Raw genomic sequence first — 18097 nt, 5'->3', positions numbered from 1 at the left:
GCCAAATAACTAACAAATAAGATAACACAAAAATAATTTCGTGATTTATTGATTATTTATACATTACGAGGTATAATTTCTTCCGCACATTTTGCATACGTTTAAAAACTGACTAATAGAGAATTTCCTGTCCAAGAACAGAAATTTGACGTTTGTAGTAGTTCAGAGTATCTCAGAGGAGCAAATGAATTATGGCAACCATGTTGCTAGTTGTCGATTAGTAAAAAATGGTGCAAATTGATATCAGTTAATGGTTGTTTGTCCGATTTTGAATTCATACTATTTACATGAAACCTGTCTTACGGTTTAAATGCAAGTATCTGTGTGATAATTTGTCACAGCGACATGGCAGCAGCGTTTATCAGCAATTGTATTACTATTATTATTATTATTATTATTATAAATATTATAAAAATCAACAATCGACAATGCTTTGATAAGGCATAATAGACAAAAAAAAAATAACATACAATACAGAGAATTCAGGGAGAGATCCAGGGCTTTACATTTTTACGCTGCGGCAGCTGTGTCAAGTTGGTCGTGTTTGAGCAGCCGTCATGTGTGTACGCGTTTCTGGCCGATCCGCGATAAAGTGAGTACATTAGAAAATTGCAGTGCCCGTTTTTTGTGCTTTACGGGTAAAAAATTTAGCCTAACAATTTAACGGGTAAAAAATTTCGGCCCAACGGTTCGAACGCGGGCCCAAAATCGAACTCTTTTATACGTGGTAAATACGCGTATTTAAAGTTTGTTCAAATTGTAAAATAGCGTGTATGTAATAATAGTGTTATAATATATTATCACGGGCGTTAATGCAACAGTTGTCGACACATACGGTGGACGGGCCCAAAGTCAAACTCTAATAACTCGGCCCTGGGTGGTCGCAGAACCGCGATTCGAAGAAGCACGGATAAAGTTCCTTCCAAGGAACACGAAAAGCCAAGTCGGTAAACCGTAAGTGATAAAGCTTTTGCTTAATTGTGCTTTTTAATTTAGTGCTGAGCCGGCACGCGCCGTCGCGGCGTCCAATTACATATTTGACTGTAGGCCGCGGAATTTCAGCGGCGCGCGGAAAGTAGGCCGTGGAACTAGGCCGTGTTTACAACGCGTGTCATATGCGTTAGGAATTAATTTCCTTGCTGTTTTTTTTTTTTATTATTTAATTAAAAATTTCATTTTTGGAGAAAGAGTAAAATAAAAAAAAACATAATAATAAAATACAAATAACGGTAAACGATGCCGTGGCCGTTTAGCTCAAAGCATATTAGCGCTTCGAGCACACCAAAGGGTTCGAGGAGGGCACCAAGGACGGAGGCCATAGTCATTGGCCCAATCCCCAGCAACATGAGATGCTCGGACGTCATGGGCAAGATCATGGCAGCTGTAAACCTCCAGTCATTCGGGGTGTCCATAAAAGGCACAAGAAGGACCCAGAGCGGAGCGGTGCTGCTTCAACTGAAGGGCACCTGCGATCAGGCGGATGGAGTGGCCGAGGAGATAAGGAAGGCTATTGGCTATTGGCCAGTCCATCAGGGTCGGCAGGCCTAACAAATTAGCGAGCGTCCTCGTGCTCGATGTCGAGGAGTGGGTCGGAGCAGAGGACATCAAAGAGGCCACCAGGAGCATCGTTAAGGACGGCCCAGCGGCAGCCCACTGGAACGACGTGCGCCTTCCGGTGGTATCGAGGGGCAAAGATGGGACCAAAGGAGTAGCCCACTTATTGGCCCCGCTAAAGGTAGCCGCACAATTGGTCGAAGCCAAGAAACTAAGTGTCAAATGGACAACTTGTCGCGTCAGAGGACAAGGGTCCGCGATACTTCAGATGTTTGGAGTGGGGCCACACGTCCACCCACTGCAACGGACCAGACCGGTTGGGACGGTGCTTCCAGTGCCATAAAGAGGGGCACGCAGCGAAGGACTTCCAAGAAAAAGCCGAAGTTAATTCTACCACTAACCCACCGCAAGAGAAGAGAAAGAGGAAGAGGAGGAACAGGACCATAACCAACACCTCCAGGCGGCCAGAAGGTGCAAGCAAGGGAAAACCATCGATCAAGGAGAAATCTGAAGGCGACCGAACAACGCGACGTTGTTTCAGATGCCTGGGAGTTGGACACCTAATGAAAGGTTGCACTGGCCCAGATAGGAAGGGTGGTTGCTGTAGATGCGGGTCGAAAAACCACAAGATCATCGAATGCAAGGCGTCCAAGGAGGACCGCAAGTCGTTCGACGAGCTAACAAAATAACCACCCCTGCATAAAAAGAAGATCTCGGTGGCAATAGAGGACATCGACGCCGAGGATGAGGTGTCCTTTTTGGAGATGGACCCAATGCAGGGTCCTTCTACCGGCCAGCCCGGTGTATGAGGCTCCTCCAAACGAACCTCAACCATTATAGGCTGGCCCAGGACACCCTGGCCCAGACGATCGCTGAGGAAGCGATCGACGTGGTCATAGCCTCTGACCCGTACAGGCAGGCACACGGAGTCGGTGGCTGACTAACTAGTACCGACACTGGTCGAGCGGCCCTGCGAGTGTTCGGGACAGGAGGCCCTGGGATCAGACTGTATCAGCAACACGATCCTGGCGTCGGTCTACAAGGCAGACCCCGACTTTGTAGCCGACACGCTCAACGCCTGCCTCAAAGCAGGAAGCTTCCCCACCCGTTAGAAGCAGGCCCGAGTGGTGCTGCTTCGTAAGGGCCAAAAGCCGGCCGGTGAGCCATCATCGTACCGCCCTTTGTGCCTCCTGAACGACGTGGGGAAGTTGATGGAGATCTTACTAGTTCGTCGACTGGAGAAACACCTCGAAGAGAGAGGTGGACTCTCCGACCGGCAGTTCGGCTTCCGGAAGGGAAAGTCGACGAACGACGCAGTGTGTTTGCTCTGGGATGAGGTCCAGACAGCGATGAACGCGCGCAAAGTATGTGTGGCTGTCAGCTTAGACGTGAAGAACGCGTTTAATTCGATCGGCTGGTGCCACATCATGTGGGCGCAACAGGAATGGGAGGTGCCGCTGTACCTGCAGCGCATCTTCCGGCCCTATTTCTCGGAGCGAGCAGCCAGGGTCGCGTGCCCAACAGCTGACGATGGAGAAGTCACCATCGAGGTATCCTGCGGCGTTCCACAGGGTTCGGTGGTTAGTCCGACCTTGTGGAACCTTACGTATGACGCGGTGCTGCGAGCCGATCTACCGGACCAGTCGACGGTCATCGGTTTCGCGGACGACACGTTGATCATCGCCTCCGGCAAGACGGTCGAGGAGGTGGAAGATAGGACAAACCGAGCTCTGTGTGCGGTGGCAGCAAAGTTTTGGGAGCTGGATCTCCAACTCGCCGTCGAGAAGACGGAAGCGGTGATGATCAGGCGCAGGTACAAGGTTAGCGATCCACGTATCTTCCTGAACGGGGTAGAAGTTAAGCTAGGAGAGACGATCAACTATCTTGGAATGCTAGTCGACCGCAAGCTTAACTTCAAGCAGCACGCCAAAGCCACGGCGGTTAAAGCGCAGGGTGCGCTCACGTCGTTGACTAGGCTTATACCTAACATCGGCGGCCCCCGTGAGCCGAGGCGGAGGCTACTCGTCAGTGTCGTCCACTCCATTCTCCTCTACGGAGCACCGGTTTGGGCCAGCGGGCTAAACCAAGCCAGAGTAGGGGAATTGAGGAAGGTGCAGCGCAGAGCTGTACTTCGCAGTGTCTGCGCGTACCGCACCGTGTCGTACGACGCAGCCAACGTACTGGCTGCGATACCGTCGATCGATCTGCTGGCGATGGAGCGAGAAGAGGCGTTCCGCCTCCGCCGGCAAGCAGAAGAAGGATCCGGACAACGGGCCCCCCTCAGGACTGCTACCCTCGGCAAGTGGGAGGACAGACTTCGGACAGCAACAGGAGGTGAGTGGACGAGAACGCTCGTCACTGACCTCCGGAAATGGGTTGGACGAAAGCACGGGATGATGGGCTACCGCCTAACCCAGTTGTTGTCTGGGCATGGGTGCTTCAACGAATTCATCCACAGGATCGGCAAAGCATCCAGTCCATCATGCTCACACTGTGAAGGCATGGTGGACAGTGTCTATCACACGCTAGTGAAGTGTTCGGCCTGGGAGTCCCAAAGGCGGGACCTCCAGGACGTCGCCGGTGAAGTTGTCCCGGAGACACTGGTCGCCAACATGACTGCAAGCCCTGATGCGTGGAACGCGGTCGCCCGCTTTGCCGAGTCGGTCCTCAAAGAGAAGGAGGAAGCAAAGAGGGCTAGACAGTGGCCGGCCAATTGAGAGCCCCGGTGTGCAAGGGTGGCGTGTGCGCGCGTCACTGGCCCGGAAACATGCCACCGGGGATTGGATTGTACATAAACCTGTATAGACTAATATAATTGAGTGTAAGTAAACTTGTAACTAAATTTCGATCTGGCCTAATGTGAATATTGTTATTAGGCCACCACCCAGAGTGAGTGTGTTAGTTTTTAAGTTCATGTTTGTATTTATTGTTTACTATACCCAATAAATGGCATCGGAGACTGGGGGGAAGTAATGCCTCACAGGGCGCGTCCCCCCCCCCGGTATTCTATGGGTGCATGTGGAAAAAAAATAAAGCTGTGTCAAGTTATCTGGCAACGACTGTTATGACCGTGTTTTATTGGTGCATTATTTATTGCCAAAACGTTGAAATTTGTTTTTTGCCGTACGTACAAGGCTATTCAGTATTTGGTTTTAAAGAAACGTTACTTAACAAATATTTAAATGCTAATTTTTTTTCACAATAAGTTGGAATTTTAGCTCGGAGATATAAGTTATCATGTATTTTGTAAATATAATTGGTTTGAATAATCATAGATAATAATTATTAGTAGTAATTATTTATGTAAGTAAATTAGTATTAAAACAGTTTTAAACGTTTTTAAATTTATATAAGAAAGGTACTATACAGAGCAGCAGTTTTTACCAAAAACAAACAACAATAGTATTTATATAAATTTATTTAATTAAAAACCTTTTTTTCGACACGTTGGTAAAATACTACTTTAATCTCGTGTCATCCCAGACGTTTTTAATTTACATAGATACACATAGTCGATACGATATTTATTGAATGTGATAATAAGGAACGTGTACAAATGAACACGTAGACTATATCTCAAAATTGTACAAGGGATTTCATTAAATAGGTAATATATTTTCTTTAAAAAAATAATTACATGGTAGAACAGTTTAAAAAAAAAATATATGAACGCATCTGTGTATACAAACATTTATAAAATTATATATGATTCGAAAATAATTTAAAAGCAATAATTGAAAAAATGTAACAAATATGTGCAGCGTCATTTTTTGATCACGGGCCGCTCAATATCTCACTGGGTTTACTTAATAATTTAATTATTTTTTCATAGTAATTTCATATAATATGCCCACAATTTCCCTATAATGATAATGTTCCTACCCCAAACTAATTATTTTCATATCAACTTTTGAAACTTGAATGGTAACGAATACATTTTATTAAATTTTAAAATTGAGAATATAACACTAACAATTTTGACGGTTCAAGTTGCTATTAATAAACCTAATCTGAAAGGGGATAAGAAAATAACAATTTGCGGAAAATCGAGATTACATTATATGAAAACATTAAGAAAAAATATATATATATATATAATTATTGATTAAACACAGTAAGATGTAGTTGCCAACGATAAAAAAAGTCACCTGTATATGATTTTTTTTTTTTATTATTAAAAAACCACAAGTGTCACGTTAGTTTTTATAAATTATTATAGCGCTGCGTATATTTTACATATTTGATTTTACTTCTTTGGTTGACAAGTCAACACACCGACATTACGACTAGTTGCTAGAAAATCACTAACACAAAAAGTAAAACAAGCTTTTAGTATTCGTATTTTTCTTATAAGTTTCATTTTTTAATTGTTTCGTTAATATTATCCAGCACTATGAAGCTTCTCTGTATTTTAATAACGCTTGCCATTGTGAACGTTTCGCCAATTATGACAGGTAATTATGTGAAATTTTACACGTACCTTTTCAAGGTATTTAAAAATCTGAATAGAAAATTCAATATTTAATTATTTCTCATAGCGGAATATGCAAATTCGGTTCGCACTACAAGTCAGTATTAAATTTTCAAACGGTACAACATTTTTATTTATTTTATCATATTTATATATAAGTTTGAATAAATGTATTACAGACAAATATATCAGAGCGGCTTTTGATGCAGGTAAGCTTCATATGGGAATTATTTTACTCAGCCCTGGCTGACTAAATGATGGGCAACGCCGGGGTCCGGACAGCTTGTACTGTGTAAATACTAAATTTTAAAAATTAAAGGAATAAAGGCAATTCCTATAATTTACATAGAAAGTACTTAGCTTTACAAAATTACCATTCAAGTGGATTGCATGCGGTCTTTCCATAAAAAAAAATAGGTTTTAAAAAATTTCGACTATTTCTGTTTATTTACCAGTTAATTTGTACAAATATCAAGGTATTATTTTTAATTTAAACACATTATTATGATTTCATTTGAAATTGTGTCTATAGCTCTAACACTATTTGCTTATAGATCCTACTGGATTGGAGAGGGCAATTTCAAATATTGTTAAAGATGATGATATAACGATAGGTAATCATTATTTTTTTTTTTTACAAGTTTAACGGGATTTATCAATCAATATTATTACAATTTCAGACACACTTAATTTGATGTTGGTTACGCCGGGTAATAATATTTCTTATCACTTCTTGGACTTATTTCCAAATAGATGCTTGATAATAATTAATAACTAATTTTGGCATAACATATTTTCGTTTTAATTTCAGAAAAAGCAAATTTCTGGTTTACAATTGAACATGGTAATCAATGTTATATACTACTAATACTTTACACAGATTTTTATCTAAAAAATAATTCCTTTAGATTTTAGATCTGTACCTCAAATCTAGATAGTACCTCGGGTTTTTTCGTTTGATTATCATGGAAAATATTAATTTTTCACTGAAAAATTTTAGTTTGAAAAATATGTCATCTCTTTCATTTTTCTGACAAAATCCAACGTTGTCTATAAAAAAACTGGTCTTGAGATTTATTAAAAAAAAAATTGTAATTAAAATCTAACAAATTAATGGGTATATATTTAATATTTAACAAATTACAAAAATATTAAATCCTGACGTGCCGTTTGTGAATAGCCTGTTTTTCAGGTCATTCTTCTTCTATGTATCTTAAAATTTACTTATTGTTATGAAATTAAAATTGTAAAGTTTTTTATAAAAAAAAAATTATTGGGCATATGTGTACATTGGTTCATAACATATTTTTGTTTTAAATTTAGATGAACCATTTATTAATAACTTACCAGGTAACCTATTTGTATATATTTTATATACCTACTACTAATACTTTATACACCTTTTTATACAAATACATTTAATACGGTTTTTGTTTAAGTACCTTGTGATTTTTTTAAATTTTATCAACATGGGAACTTTAAATTTTTCCTAGTCTAAAATATTATGATTTCTGTCATAAGAAAATATATTGTATAGTATTTTTTTGTATTTCAGAACATATTGCCATAGCTGATCAGGTGGCAGTGCAAAAAGCAATATCCCAAGTTACAAGTAAATATAAATTTTAACACAATTTTTAGAATAATTTTCAAAATTCATAATTACTCAGGTTTAACCAAATTCGATAAATTTATAATAATAATTTAAAGTTATAGAGCTATATTATGTTTTTTGATACAAGTCTTGATAGTCTATTGAAATAGAACGCTAACCAATACATTTTTACATTGATTAGGTAAATGTGTGTTTTTTACTGGAAAATAATAAAAATTTGTATACAGGAATTCCTGTGCCTCAACTTGGTCCCAACGAAAGTAAGCAAGCATTTAATAACTGCCGTAAATAACCCTTAAGTCTCAGTTTATAAGCCAATAAACCAATTCTTTTAGCTTCGATGCAAAGCGAGAAGGTATTGGTTTTACTCTGATGTGTGTTTTTTTTTATCTGTATACACTGTAACTTCTTTAATACTGGACCAATTCTTTCGAACAGCAACTCTATAAATCGCAATTTTCATCTAGTTGGTACTTTGGGGGGGGTAAAAGTTGAAAAAGTTTAATTCTTCACAGACGAAAGTTGAAAAAACAAAAAAAAAACCGTACGAGTTTTTAAGTTAGAACTTTTACTGGCTATTATTTCGAGAAAAAGAGTCGGATCGAGTTGAAATGTATAAGAAATAATTATTTGGTATGCCCGCACACGTCAGTTGTGTCAAACTTAAACTATACCCATTTCCCACCCCCCTAGGGGGGGTACAATTTTTTTTGTTTTTCCGGGTTTTTAGCGGTAATTTTAAAAATTTTGGGTTGAAAATTTGGCAGTAGTTGAAACTCATATGTACTCATAACATATTAAACGGGAAAAAAATTCGGCACTACAGTTTTTTTTTAATTGCCGGGAAACTGTGTTTTCGCAGATTTCGTATATTTTAACAAAAACACCTAAAATCTTTAAAAAAAATTGATCAAATCATTAAAACAATTTTATTTATATCTATGCAGAATGATACTATTAGGTTTTGTGCTCAAGTACCACTTTTGACTTAATGTTTACACAAAGTTCATTTTTTTTTTTTTTTTTTTTAACTTAAAACGTGGTGTACCAGATGTGAGAAACGAACAAACACTAAAATTTATCAGTTGGTAACGTCTATCCGAGTTAGATTAGGTTAGGGCCCAATGATCGGTATCATAATATTGTGTTTATTACATGATATCACAGGCGACAAAAATCGTGTAACTGCTTATAGTAGACACTCGATTTATTGGGGAAAAAACCTGTCCGTGTACTTATTAAGACACTTAATGATTCTGATACGACAAAACCACTGTCGTTATCTCGTTATTTTATAGCCTGCGTTATATAACCTTACCGAAGGTTAACTATGAGTATATAAGGTCCATCTACCTGCAAATAATGAAGAGGACTGTTGTTTTTTAGATTCAGATTAAGTGTTAGTTTTTATGCAGTATACCGCCTCAAAATGTTTTTTTTTATTACACAATTTTTTTAAAGGAAAACTAATGTTTTGTATATTGTTATACTGTTATTCATTTAAAGAGATTCACGCTTGATTGTTTGAATTGTCTAATATTAGATAATCTGCTTCGTGCTTATTTTAATTTTTTAGTTTATTAACTTGTATCTCTAATTTTGTATAAAATATTTCATTATTTTATTACTATGTACTATTACTATTAAGATAAATTTTAATAATAATTAAGTCATAAATGATAATATTTTATTTTATGGCTAGATCAAATCTCGTGAACATTTAACATCATGATACTGCTCCTATTCTATTATTAAAAAACAAAATTTTTAAAATCTCCATAAAAGGTTATTGTTAAATAACAGGCAACAGCCGACCGCTAGTGGCTATACACGTTAGTAATATTTAACTTATAAGTAATATATGTAGGTAAAATTTATTGTTTTCTCCATCACAGTACCAGAATACGATTTATTTTAATTTAAATGTAAGAAAATCGATTTTTCTTTAGAAAATAACAAGAAATTAATATACAGGATGAGGCAGTAAAACGGCGATTTTCTAATGTATTTAAATGGTAAAACTCGTTTCACTATCCCACCCTTTACATTTTAAGTATCTTTGAAAAGGTTTTTTTAGTTGCATTTTATTTTGTTCATTGTCAATCTAGTAAAATAGAAGTTTAATATAGCTTTGAAATAATATAATCTATGAAGTATAAATAGTTTGTGTGAGATTGCTTTAATGGAAGTATATAATACATAAATATTAATTTTATTGAGAATAAGCGATTATAATTTAAACTATGGAGTACAAACGATTGGAACATGAATCGTCGACCATTCCAACAAAACATAACAAGACATTGTATATGTGTTATTTGGTCCAATAAGTTTTTGCAAAAAAAAAAAAAACCAGTACAGTGGGGTCGGTGCATAGTGGGGACGGAACATAGTTGGGTCGGGGCATATTGGGGATGGGGAGGTCACAGGTTTACAGAAATTTTTAAATCTGAAAGTGATAAAATCACTTTCGAAAAAACGCTTCGATGCAAATCGGTAGTTAGTATTTTCAAGCCAGTACAGTCCAAACCAAGCACAGTATAAACCAGCAAAGTTAGAAAGTTTTAAATGAAGGTTCTGTATTTACAAATGAGCATCAAAGCGTTTATTTGAAAGCGATTTTATTCAATTTTATCACTTTTATTTATAATAATTCTTGTAGACATGTGACCTCTCCGTTTCCTCATTGCTTTGATTACATTATGCCAATACTCTACTGTACTAGTCCTCTCGGATAAAATCACTTTCAAATTAACGCTTTGATGCTTATTTGTAAATACAGAACCTTCATTTTAAACTTTCTAACTTTGCTGGTTTTTACTGTGCTTGGATTGGACTGTACTGGCTTGAAAATACTAACTACCGATTTGCATCGAAGCGTTTTTTCGAAAGTGATTTTATCACTTTCAGATTTAAAAATTTCTGTAAACCTGTGACCTCCCCATCCCCAATATGCCCCGACCCAACTATGTTCCGTCCCCACTATGCACCGACCCCACTGTACTGGTTTTTTTTTAATTTAATTTTTTAACACTTTAACTAACTTTTTTGGTTTTACAGATTTTGAGAATGATTCATTGGCACGGCTTGGACAAGCCAGAAGATGTATAACTGGAAAAGTTACAAAAAAATTACTTATCGCTGCAATTGGTAAATATTAATATTTTGTGTAGATCGGAAATAGATAACTTTTAATTATAATATTGTTCTACTTGATGTACCAGTCAAATAATACATTTTTAATTTATACATACCTTATAATAATAACACCAGCTGATATTCGGTCTCTTTTTAAGAAAGTATTACCGTTTGATTTTTTGGAGACCAGCATAGTGTCGGTCCTAAATCTTTTAAATAAATACCCAACAATGGATTTTCTATCATTGACGTTATTTGAGATTTCTGTATCAACATATCCCAATAAGTGGCTTACTCCTTCACTTGTTGTGAAAATGAGACCAACAGCAGTAGTAACCTTAGTGCTTTTTTAATTTGATAAAGTTTCAAGTATAAACATTGATCAGAGTTATTTCCTACCAAGTGGTTGATATTTTATGATTTAATTAAATATTTTATCCCAATATGAGGAGATTGTTTGAGACCACGCAACAACTTATTTATATTACATACTATATTTTCTCTATCGACAAAGCCCTATGATTGTCTCACTTATAATCTTCTTCGATTATTCCATTCAAAAAGGCTGTTGTCACGTCCATATGAATAATATTCATGTTCTTGTGTACTGCTAGTGCTTGTAATCTGCCAACAGTCACTATGGTGAAGACAGGCGTATACGTTTCAATATAATCAAAGCCTTTACTATGATTTACCACTCAAATAATAAATTTAAAATTTGTACACATTTCAACCTGTAATCTTTTTTCAGGTTCTTCATACGTTTAAATGTTTTCTTCGTCGATATTTTCTTCTGTTATTTCAACATTTTCTAAATCAATGATTGAATTTGAACAATTCATTTTCATTAAAAATTACCATCGCGACTTACAAAAATAGTTCTTGTTTAATGGTTGCTTAATCTATAGTGGCTTAATGCGTAGCCAACCAGTATACATTTTTTTGAATCTAACTTACGCATATTTGGTTAGAAATGTGTGCAAAAGCCACACATCCGATTGTTAATTTATCAATTGAATGTGTTTCTATTTCCGTAACAATATTGTTGTATGTGTTCGATATTGTTAACAAAAAATGAAATATAATATCTTCTTTTTCTAATTTCACATCAACTATCTTATTATTTTATAAAATCTAATAAAATAACCTTCAAGGCTGGTATCATTTTAATGTAATTAGTCGCCTTCATAAATATAGTTGTCTAGCAACACTTTCACGCTCCAAAGTCTAGCACACTAATGAGCACACAAATTTTTATAGCCTTTATTGCATCTCTTAAACTTATTGTTCTAAATTGTATTAGACTGTACAAATAAAAGTTAAAGAAAGAAAAAAAATCCATAACAATTTCTCAAAAAAAAAAAGTTCTGAAGCAAACTTCGGTTATTCTTGCTTAAATGTATTTTAATAAATTTCATTCCAAAATAGATTAAATAAAATAGGGTGTTTTTTATGGGTAATCATTTGTTTTTATGTTTTCGCTTATACACGTGTATTAGTTGTGTTTTAACAAAAAACAAAAGTATATACCTATAAGCTAAAATTGACAAATTTTTAAAAATAATTTGTTTTATAATTTTTAAGATGAAGGGACACCAGAATTCCCAAACTTTACCAAAATATGCCGTCTAATAGCTGTGGCTCGATCTATGGAATTCCCAGATTTATATATAAAAACTGCTAGTGTTGATCAAGCTGGTCATGTTTGCACGTTAACTTCACAAAACGACAATAGATTCCTATACATACCTTATAACGGCTTTATTGCTCAGGTATGGCCAGTAGGTCCTGATCCTAATGAATATGTGAATGTTTTAGAAGTGATAAATGATTGGTATGAGTACATAGTATATTGCACCTAATGTTGTTATTTTAATTTAATAGTATTTATGTCGAACTTGTAACTAAACTGTCACTTAATTCAATGTAGTAAAAAATAAACAATTTCTTTCATTGATATTAAATACTCTTAACCACTTGTGTTTTTATTAAACTTTGTTCATTGCAGTGTAATAAAACGGAATTGAAATAATAATCCAACATAAACCTAACAGTGAAAAAGGGCCATGTTCCAGACTCCTTTCCAAATGATTCAGCCTATTCATCTTTAATTGACTTTTTCTTTAACTATCTACTCATTTCATTGATTGACTTTATAAATTACTCACAGGTAAATTTTCGTTCACATATAATAGTAAAATCAAACACACATTACTTTTAATTTCTATGTATAAACATTAATCAGAGACTTAGCCTTGATCTTATATGAATTTAATTAAATCTTTTATCCAAACCATGAGGAGCTTGTTTGAGACCATATAACGACTTATTTAGTATGTTAATTGCTGTTTTATTACCCATTGAATATTCTAAATGGCTATCAACAACACATTGCACCATAACGACTTGCATTTCTTGTTGTTCTTTACCCACTTTGCCGCAAATCGTACTTGATTTAGGGATTGGGCCGCAACTCACCAAAACCGATTATTTTTATCTGAGCGCATTTCCCAACCGCACTTCCCCTCCTATCCTAACTTTAATACTAGTATTACTTTAAAAATAGTTATCCGAAACTGGTTATCGACCAGTCAAAATTTTTAGTACATAATTCTCAACTTAAAAAGTTAATAACATATATACGTTACCATTTAAGTTTCAAAAGTTGCTATCAAAAAAGCTAAGTTGGGAGGGGGGGGGGGTAAAAACAAAAAAGTTGTGGAAAACTGAGATCACATTGTATAACAATAATAAAAAAAACAATTGTTTTATTTCTTGTTGAACCTTATTAGATATTGCGTGGTTCATGATAAAAGAGTCACCCTGTATTGTTATTTGGTTTTCGATCGAACAACTTTGGACAACTTTGCACGCCGCATTACCTATAAAAAAGATCTTTGTGTAAGCAAACAATGTAATTTGATAAAAAGTATAGGTATATCGACCTACATGATTTACACATAACATAGTCCAAAAACGGTGGTAACAATGACGGCGTATTAAAATGCAATTGAAAGGCATAAACAATTACTGAATGAAAACTTCAATTCGAAGAACTGTTTCAATATGAACTCCAATGAACACTGGTCGATTGCAGACGACCCACATAAAAAAAAAAGTCTCTCTTTATTTCATGGAATAAATGCTCAAACTTTCGGTGAAAACAGCGACGGCGTGATGAGTGCAATTAAAAGGCATAAACAATTACTGTATGAAAACTTCAATGCAAACCGGGATAAGAAACTATTGGAGTTCTCTATGACAGAATTGATTTCGAACGAGTTGTTACTATTTGAAAACGAAAATGCATGCAAATGGTTTTTTAACGAATTTCTGGTCACCAATTCCGAACCTGTCTACTTTCGATTTCCAAGAGAGTTGACGGGAATCGAATCACTCGGGGAGTACCAGAATAGGGTAATCGGTACATTGAAAATAATAATGTTGCAAATAATAATGGCATGTATAGATTTTATTAGCGATGTACAATACTCTGTACACGTTATTTCCAATGATGAAATATTAGCCAAATTTATAGGCATTATAGACAAGTCCAAAGACTTAATGGCGTTAATCCACGACTGGGGATTTACGAACATTTTTAGACACTATAAGAGTTCTGCTGCAATCGATGCTCGTAAGAATACATTTATACATTCGTTACCTATTAAAAAACACATAAATTGGTTAATTCTGAAAATCTCAACAAAAAATAAATTACCCAAAATCAATTCGACAGTGACCGATGGAGATCAGCCCAAACCCTTAAACCACTATCTTGAAGTAAGCACAAAATTTGTCGAGAAAATTAAAAAAGAGATAGGAAAACGTTCAATTAGGTTTGTGCAATCGTTTTTGAAAATGTTCGACAACAAATTCCCTGTAAGTCTCAAGGAGGAAGGTTTTTTACAAGAAGGTTATTTTTACAGAAATAAATATTAAAGATGATCCATGTCATTATATGACTGTGATTGTTTGGTTCTTTATCCCTTATAATATATAGTATATACTATATAATCATAAAAACAACTGTTCGTATTACAATTAAGGCACTTTTTATACATAATGCACCTATAGGTAATTTTTATTTTAGTTGTGGTAATATAAAAATTATTAACAAATAAATCTATATTCAATCAAATATTGTAAACTATTTAACATACCTAACTTCGCCCAGGAATTTTGTATGTTAAGCGTCACAAAAAAAAAAACACTTGTTGCTCTCAGCAGTTTTCTTGCCAAAACAACAGCTCAGAAATAAGATAACACAAAAATGATTTTGCGATACATAGACTATTCATATATTACGAGGTATAATTTTATCTAGACATTTTGCATACGTCCAAAAACTGACTAATAGTAGAAGTACCCGTCCTAAAACAGAAATTTGACGTTTGTTGTAGTTCTCAGAGTAGCAAATTAATTCCAGGAACCATGTCATATAGTTGATGATTAGTCAAAAACGGTGCAAATCAATATCAGTTAATGGTTGTTTTTCCGATTCGTATAATTCATATTATTTACATGAAACCTGTCTTACGGTTTAAATGCAAATATCTGTGTACAGTCGTTGCCAGATAATTTGGCACAGCGGCATGGCAGCAGCGTTTATCAGCAAGTGTATTACTGTTATTATTGTTATTTTCTTACATTTTATATAAAATAAACTATCAACTATGCTTCGACAAGGCATAATAGACAAAAAAAAAAAAAATAATAACACAAAACACGGAGAACCCAGGGCTTTGCAATTTCTTGCCTCCGCAGCTGTGTCAAGTTATCTGGTTACCACTGTAATAACCGTGCTTTGTTGGTGCACTATTTTTTGCCAAAACATTGAAATTGTTTGATTCTTTTTTACCGTACGTACAAGGCGATCAGTATTTGGCCATATTTTGTTTTATAGTTTGTGTTTTGAATGTTTGAACTAGCTCGCAAAGTACCTTATTTTTATAATTAATATTATAGCGAATACAAATGTTGTATAAAAACCAATAATAATACACAAAAACATGTTTTTACACCGACGTGTGTGTTTTAGTCAAGTTAACACATTTATGATTATTGTGTTCATATTAATGTAAAGAGGTTCTGCTCCCGAAGTCTTGCTAAGTATTGTCGAATAGTTTAAATAAATTGTCTATGGATTAAAAAACAAAATCTTTTAATCACCAAAACGATGAACTGGTCTAAATTAATTCTGCGACTTGCGAACCTCTTTTAGGCCATACCATTTTTTTTTCACAGTATTAACGTATTATAGTGTAGTTTTTATAAATAGTTATAGTAAAGTACAAAAGAAATAGTATCACATTAAGAGATATTATTATTATTATTATACGAACAATCCTCAACATTACCCCTCCCCCCTCCGGGATCTGCGGAAATCCGAGTTGGCTTAATGCCTTCTTTTTGGTCAAACACAAATAAGACCTGAACATTTCGACTTGATAACTTGAGTAAACTATTAATGTGTGTTAGTATAATACTGTGTTAAAATTACTAGGCATGACGACCGATATAGTTTCCGGGATTTTTATACACCGAAACGGGCGGAAACGTTAAAGAAACATCTTATTCTTAAAGCGGATATCGTTAATTTTATTTCTGGAACTAATAACAACATCAATATACTTCAAAGCTGTTTTACCGGCGGAGTGTTGGATCTTACAATTTACTCCACTAGGCTAAATATTTCTATAATATTATGTTCAATACAAATAATTAACCAAAGTAGTAATCGAACGTGACCATATTTAATAGTTGCGATACCACTAATATTTAGCAAATAATATAAAAGTGAAAACGAGTGGAATCGAGTATTTGAATAAACGACACAACGCGAATAAATTAAATGATTAAACACACTAATATTATCAAACACATGTGGTAATTACAATAATAGTTTATAATATTACATAGAATATAATGAACAATACAATATCCTGTAATCATATTGGGACTCGGACATCCAGGTTGCCCTACAGAGGGTCAGTTGTAGGGGTCATTTCACTATAGAAAGTTTAACATAGAATTAAGTGTAATTGGGTCATGTGGAGAGAAGCGTCAGGTTTTTTATATGATAAGAAATTCTAATGAGACTTAAAGATAAGTTTTACCGGAGTGTGGGAAGATCGACTATGTTGTATGGTTCGAAATGTTGGGAGGTAGACAGCAAAATAAAACAGAGCAGAAATGACAAGAAGAGAAAATAGGATAAGGAACTGATACATAAGAGGTAGCATAGGCATTAGGCGTAGCTTCGAAAGCGGACTAAATGAGAGCAAAAAAAAAAGAACAAAAAGGTGGTTGGATGCGATTGAGAATAATATGACGACTGCTAGTGTATGCGAAGATAGTGTGAGAAATCGAGTCAAATGGAAATTTAGGAATAAAGGTGGCCGACCCAAAATAATTGGAAAAAAGGTGAAGGGGAAGAAGAAGAAGATTAAAGAAATACCATTGAGTATAATATATTGTACAATATGTACTCAATGGAAGTACTAGTAGAAAAAAGGCAGCATAGTGGGGACGGACCAAAGTAAAAAGTCTTCAACAATTATTACAACTAAAAGTGACAAAAATCACCTTCAAATACGCTGTCGGGACTCGAATAGCTATAAATGGTAATAACAATAAACACATAATATAAACCTTTTTATGGAAAATAAATCTGTTCATTTTTGTACAATTTTTTTTAGTGTCATAGTTAAAAAAACGTTAGATTACAGATTTTATTTTGTTTTTGCTTCGGATGCGGAGCTGAAAAGGTAATGTATTTAAAATGTTTTTTTTTGTAACTGGACCTACGATATCTTTTAAACCACTTAACCGATTTCTTCGTGTAGCAACTCTATATGTCAGAATTCGTATCTGAAAGGTACTTTAATAAACCAAAAATTTAAAAAATTCACCTCTTTGCCTTCAAAATCGAGAAAAAAGGCCAAAAGATTTACATATTTTTCACCAACAAATTACGATGCTCTATAACTTTTAAAAAAGTAGTCGAGTTAGTTCCAAAATTTGTATACAGTGTTTAATTTTATTCTACTATCCACAGACTCGCATCGAAGCGTTTATTTAAATGATTATATCACTTTCAATTATAATACCACTCTACTGGTCTTTCTTTAATGGTAAGTAGCATGTATTTAATAAACTCTTCGAGTTGAGAATAACCCACTGAACATTTTGACCAATCGATTAGAGAATTTTTAATACCTACTTACTGTAAAAACAAACAAAAATGTTTGTTTTAAACAAATATAAAAACTGAAACACAAATTAAATATCAAAAAGAAAAACACAGTAAGTAAAAC

General features: G+C 35.1%; 1 protein-coding gene across 1 annotated transcript; it reads left to right on the top strand.

Moving 5' to 3' along the window:
• The first annotated feature begins 856 nt into the window (after positions 1 to 856).
• On the top strand, positions 857 to 12714 carry LOC126836646 (uncharacterized). Its single transcript, XM_050570228.1, has 12 exons — positions 857 to 954; positions 5944 to 6008; positions 6093 to 6122; positions 6205 to 6234; positions 6580 to 6639; positions 6706 to 6735; positions 6837 to 6869; positions 7349 to 7375; positions 7581 to 7637; positions 7868 to 7900; positions 10701 to 10790; positions 12363 to 12714. The coding sequence occupies exons 2-12, from the start codon at positions 5948 to 5950 to the stop codon at positions 12638 to 12640; spliced, it is 729 nt and encodes a 242-aa protein (XP_050426185.1). The 5' UTR covers positions 857 to 954; positions 5944 to 5947; the 3' UTR covers positions 12641 to 12714.
• Positions 12715 to 18097: the final 5383 nt, after the last annotated feature.

This window comes from Adelges cooleyi, unplaced genomic scaffold (genome assembly GCF_023614345.1).
Source record: "Adelges cooleyi isolate 19-005CV unplaced genomic scaffold, UGA_ACOO_1.1 ACOO_flye_CR_arks_rails_tigmint_CR_PRNA_247, whole genome shotgun sequence".
NCBI classification, from domain to species: Eukaryota; Metazoa; Arthropoda; class Insecta; order Hemiptera; family Adelgidae; genus Adelges; species Adelges cooleyi.
Note: the sequence above shows the minus strand (reverse complement) of the source record. Positions and strands in the feature narration are given on the sequence as shown.

Bases quoted from the DNA above. Each gene is read 5' to 3' on its own strand.
- LOC126836646 (XM_050570228.1), top strand. From the start codon at position 5,948: ATGAAGCTTCTCTGTATTTTAATAACGCTTGCCATTGTGAACGTTTCG. The intron at 6,640-6,705 runs GTAATCATTATT...TTACAATTTCAG, and splicing joins AGATGATGATATAACGATAG to ACACACTTAATTTGATGTTG. The intron at 7,376-7,580 runs GTAACCTATTTG...TTTGTATTTCAG, and splicing joins ATTTATTAATAACTTACCAG to AACATATTGCCATAGCTGAT.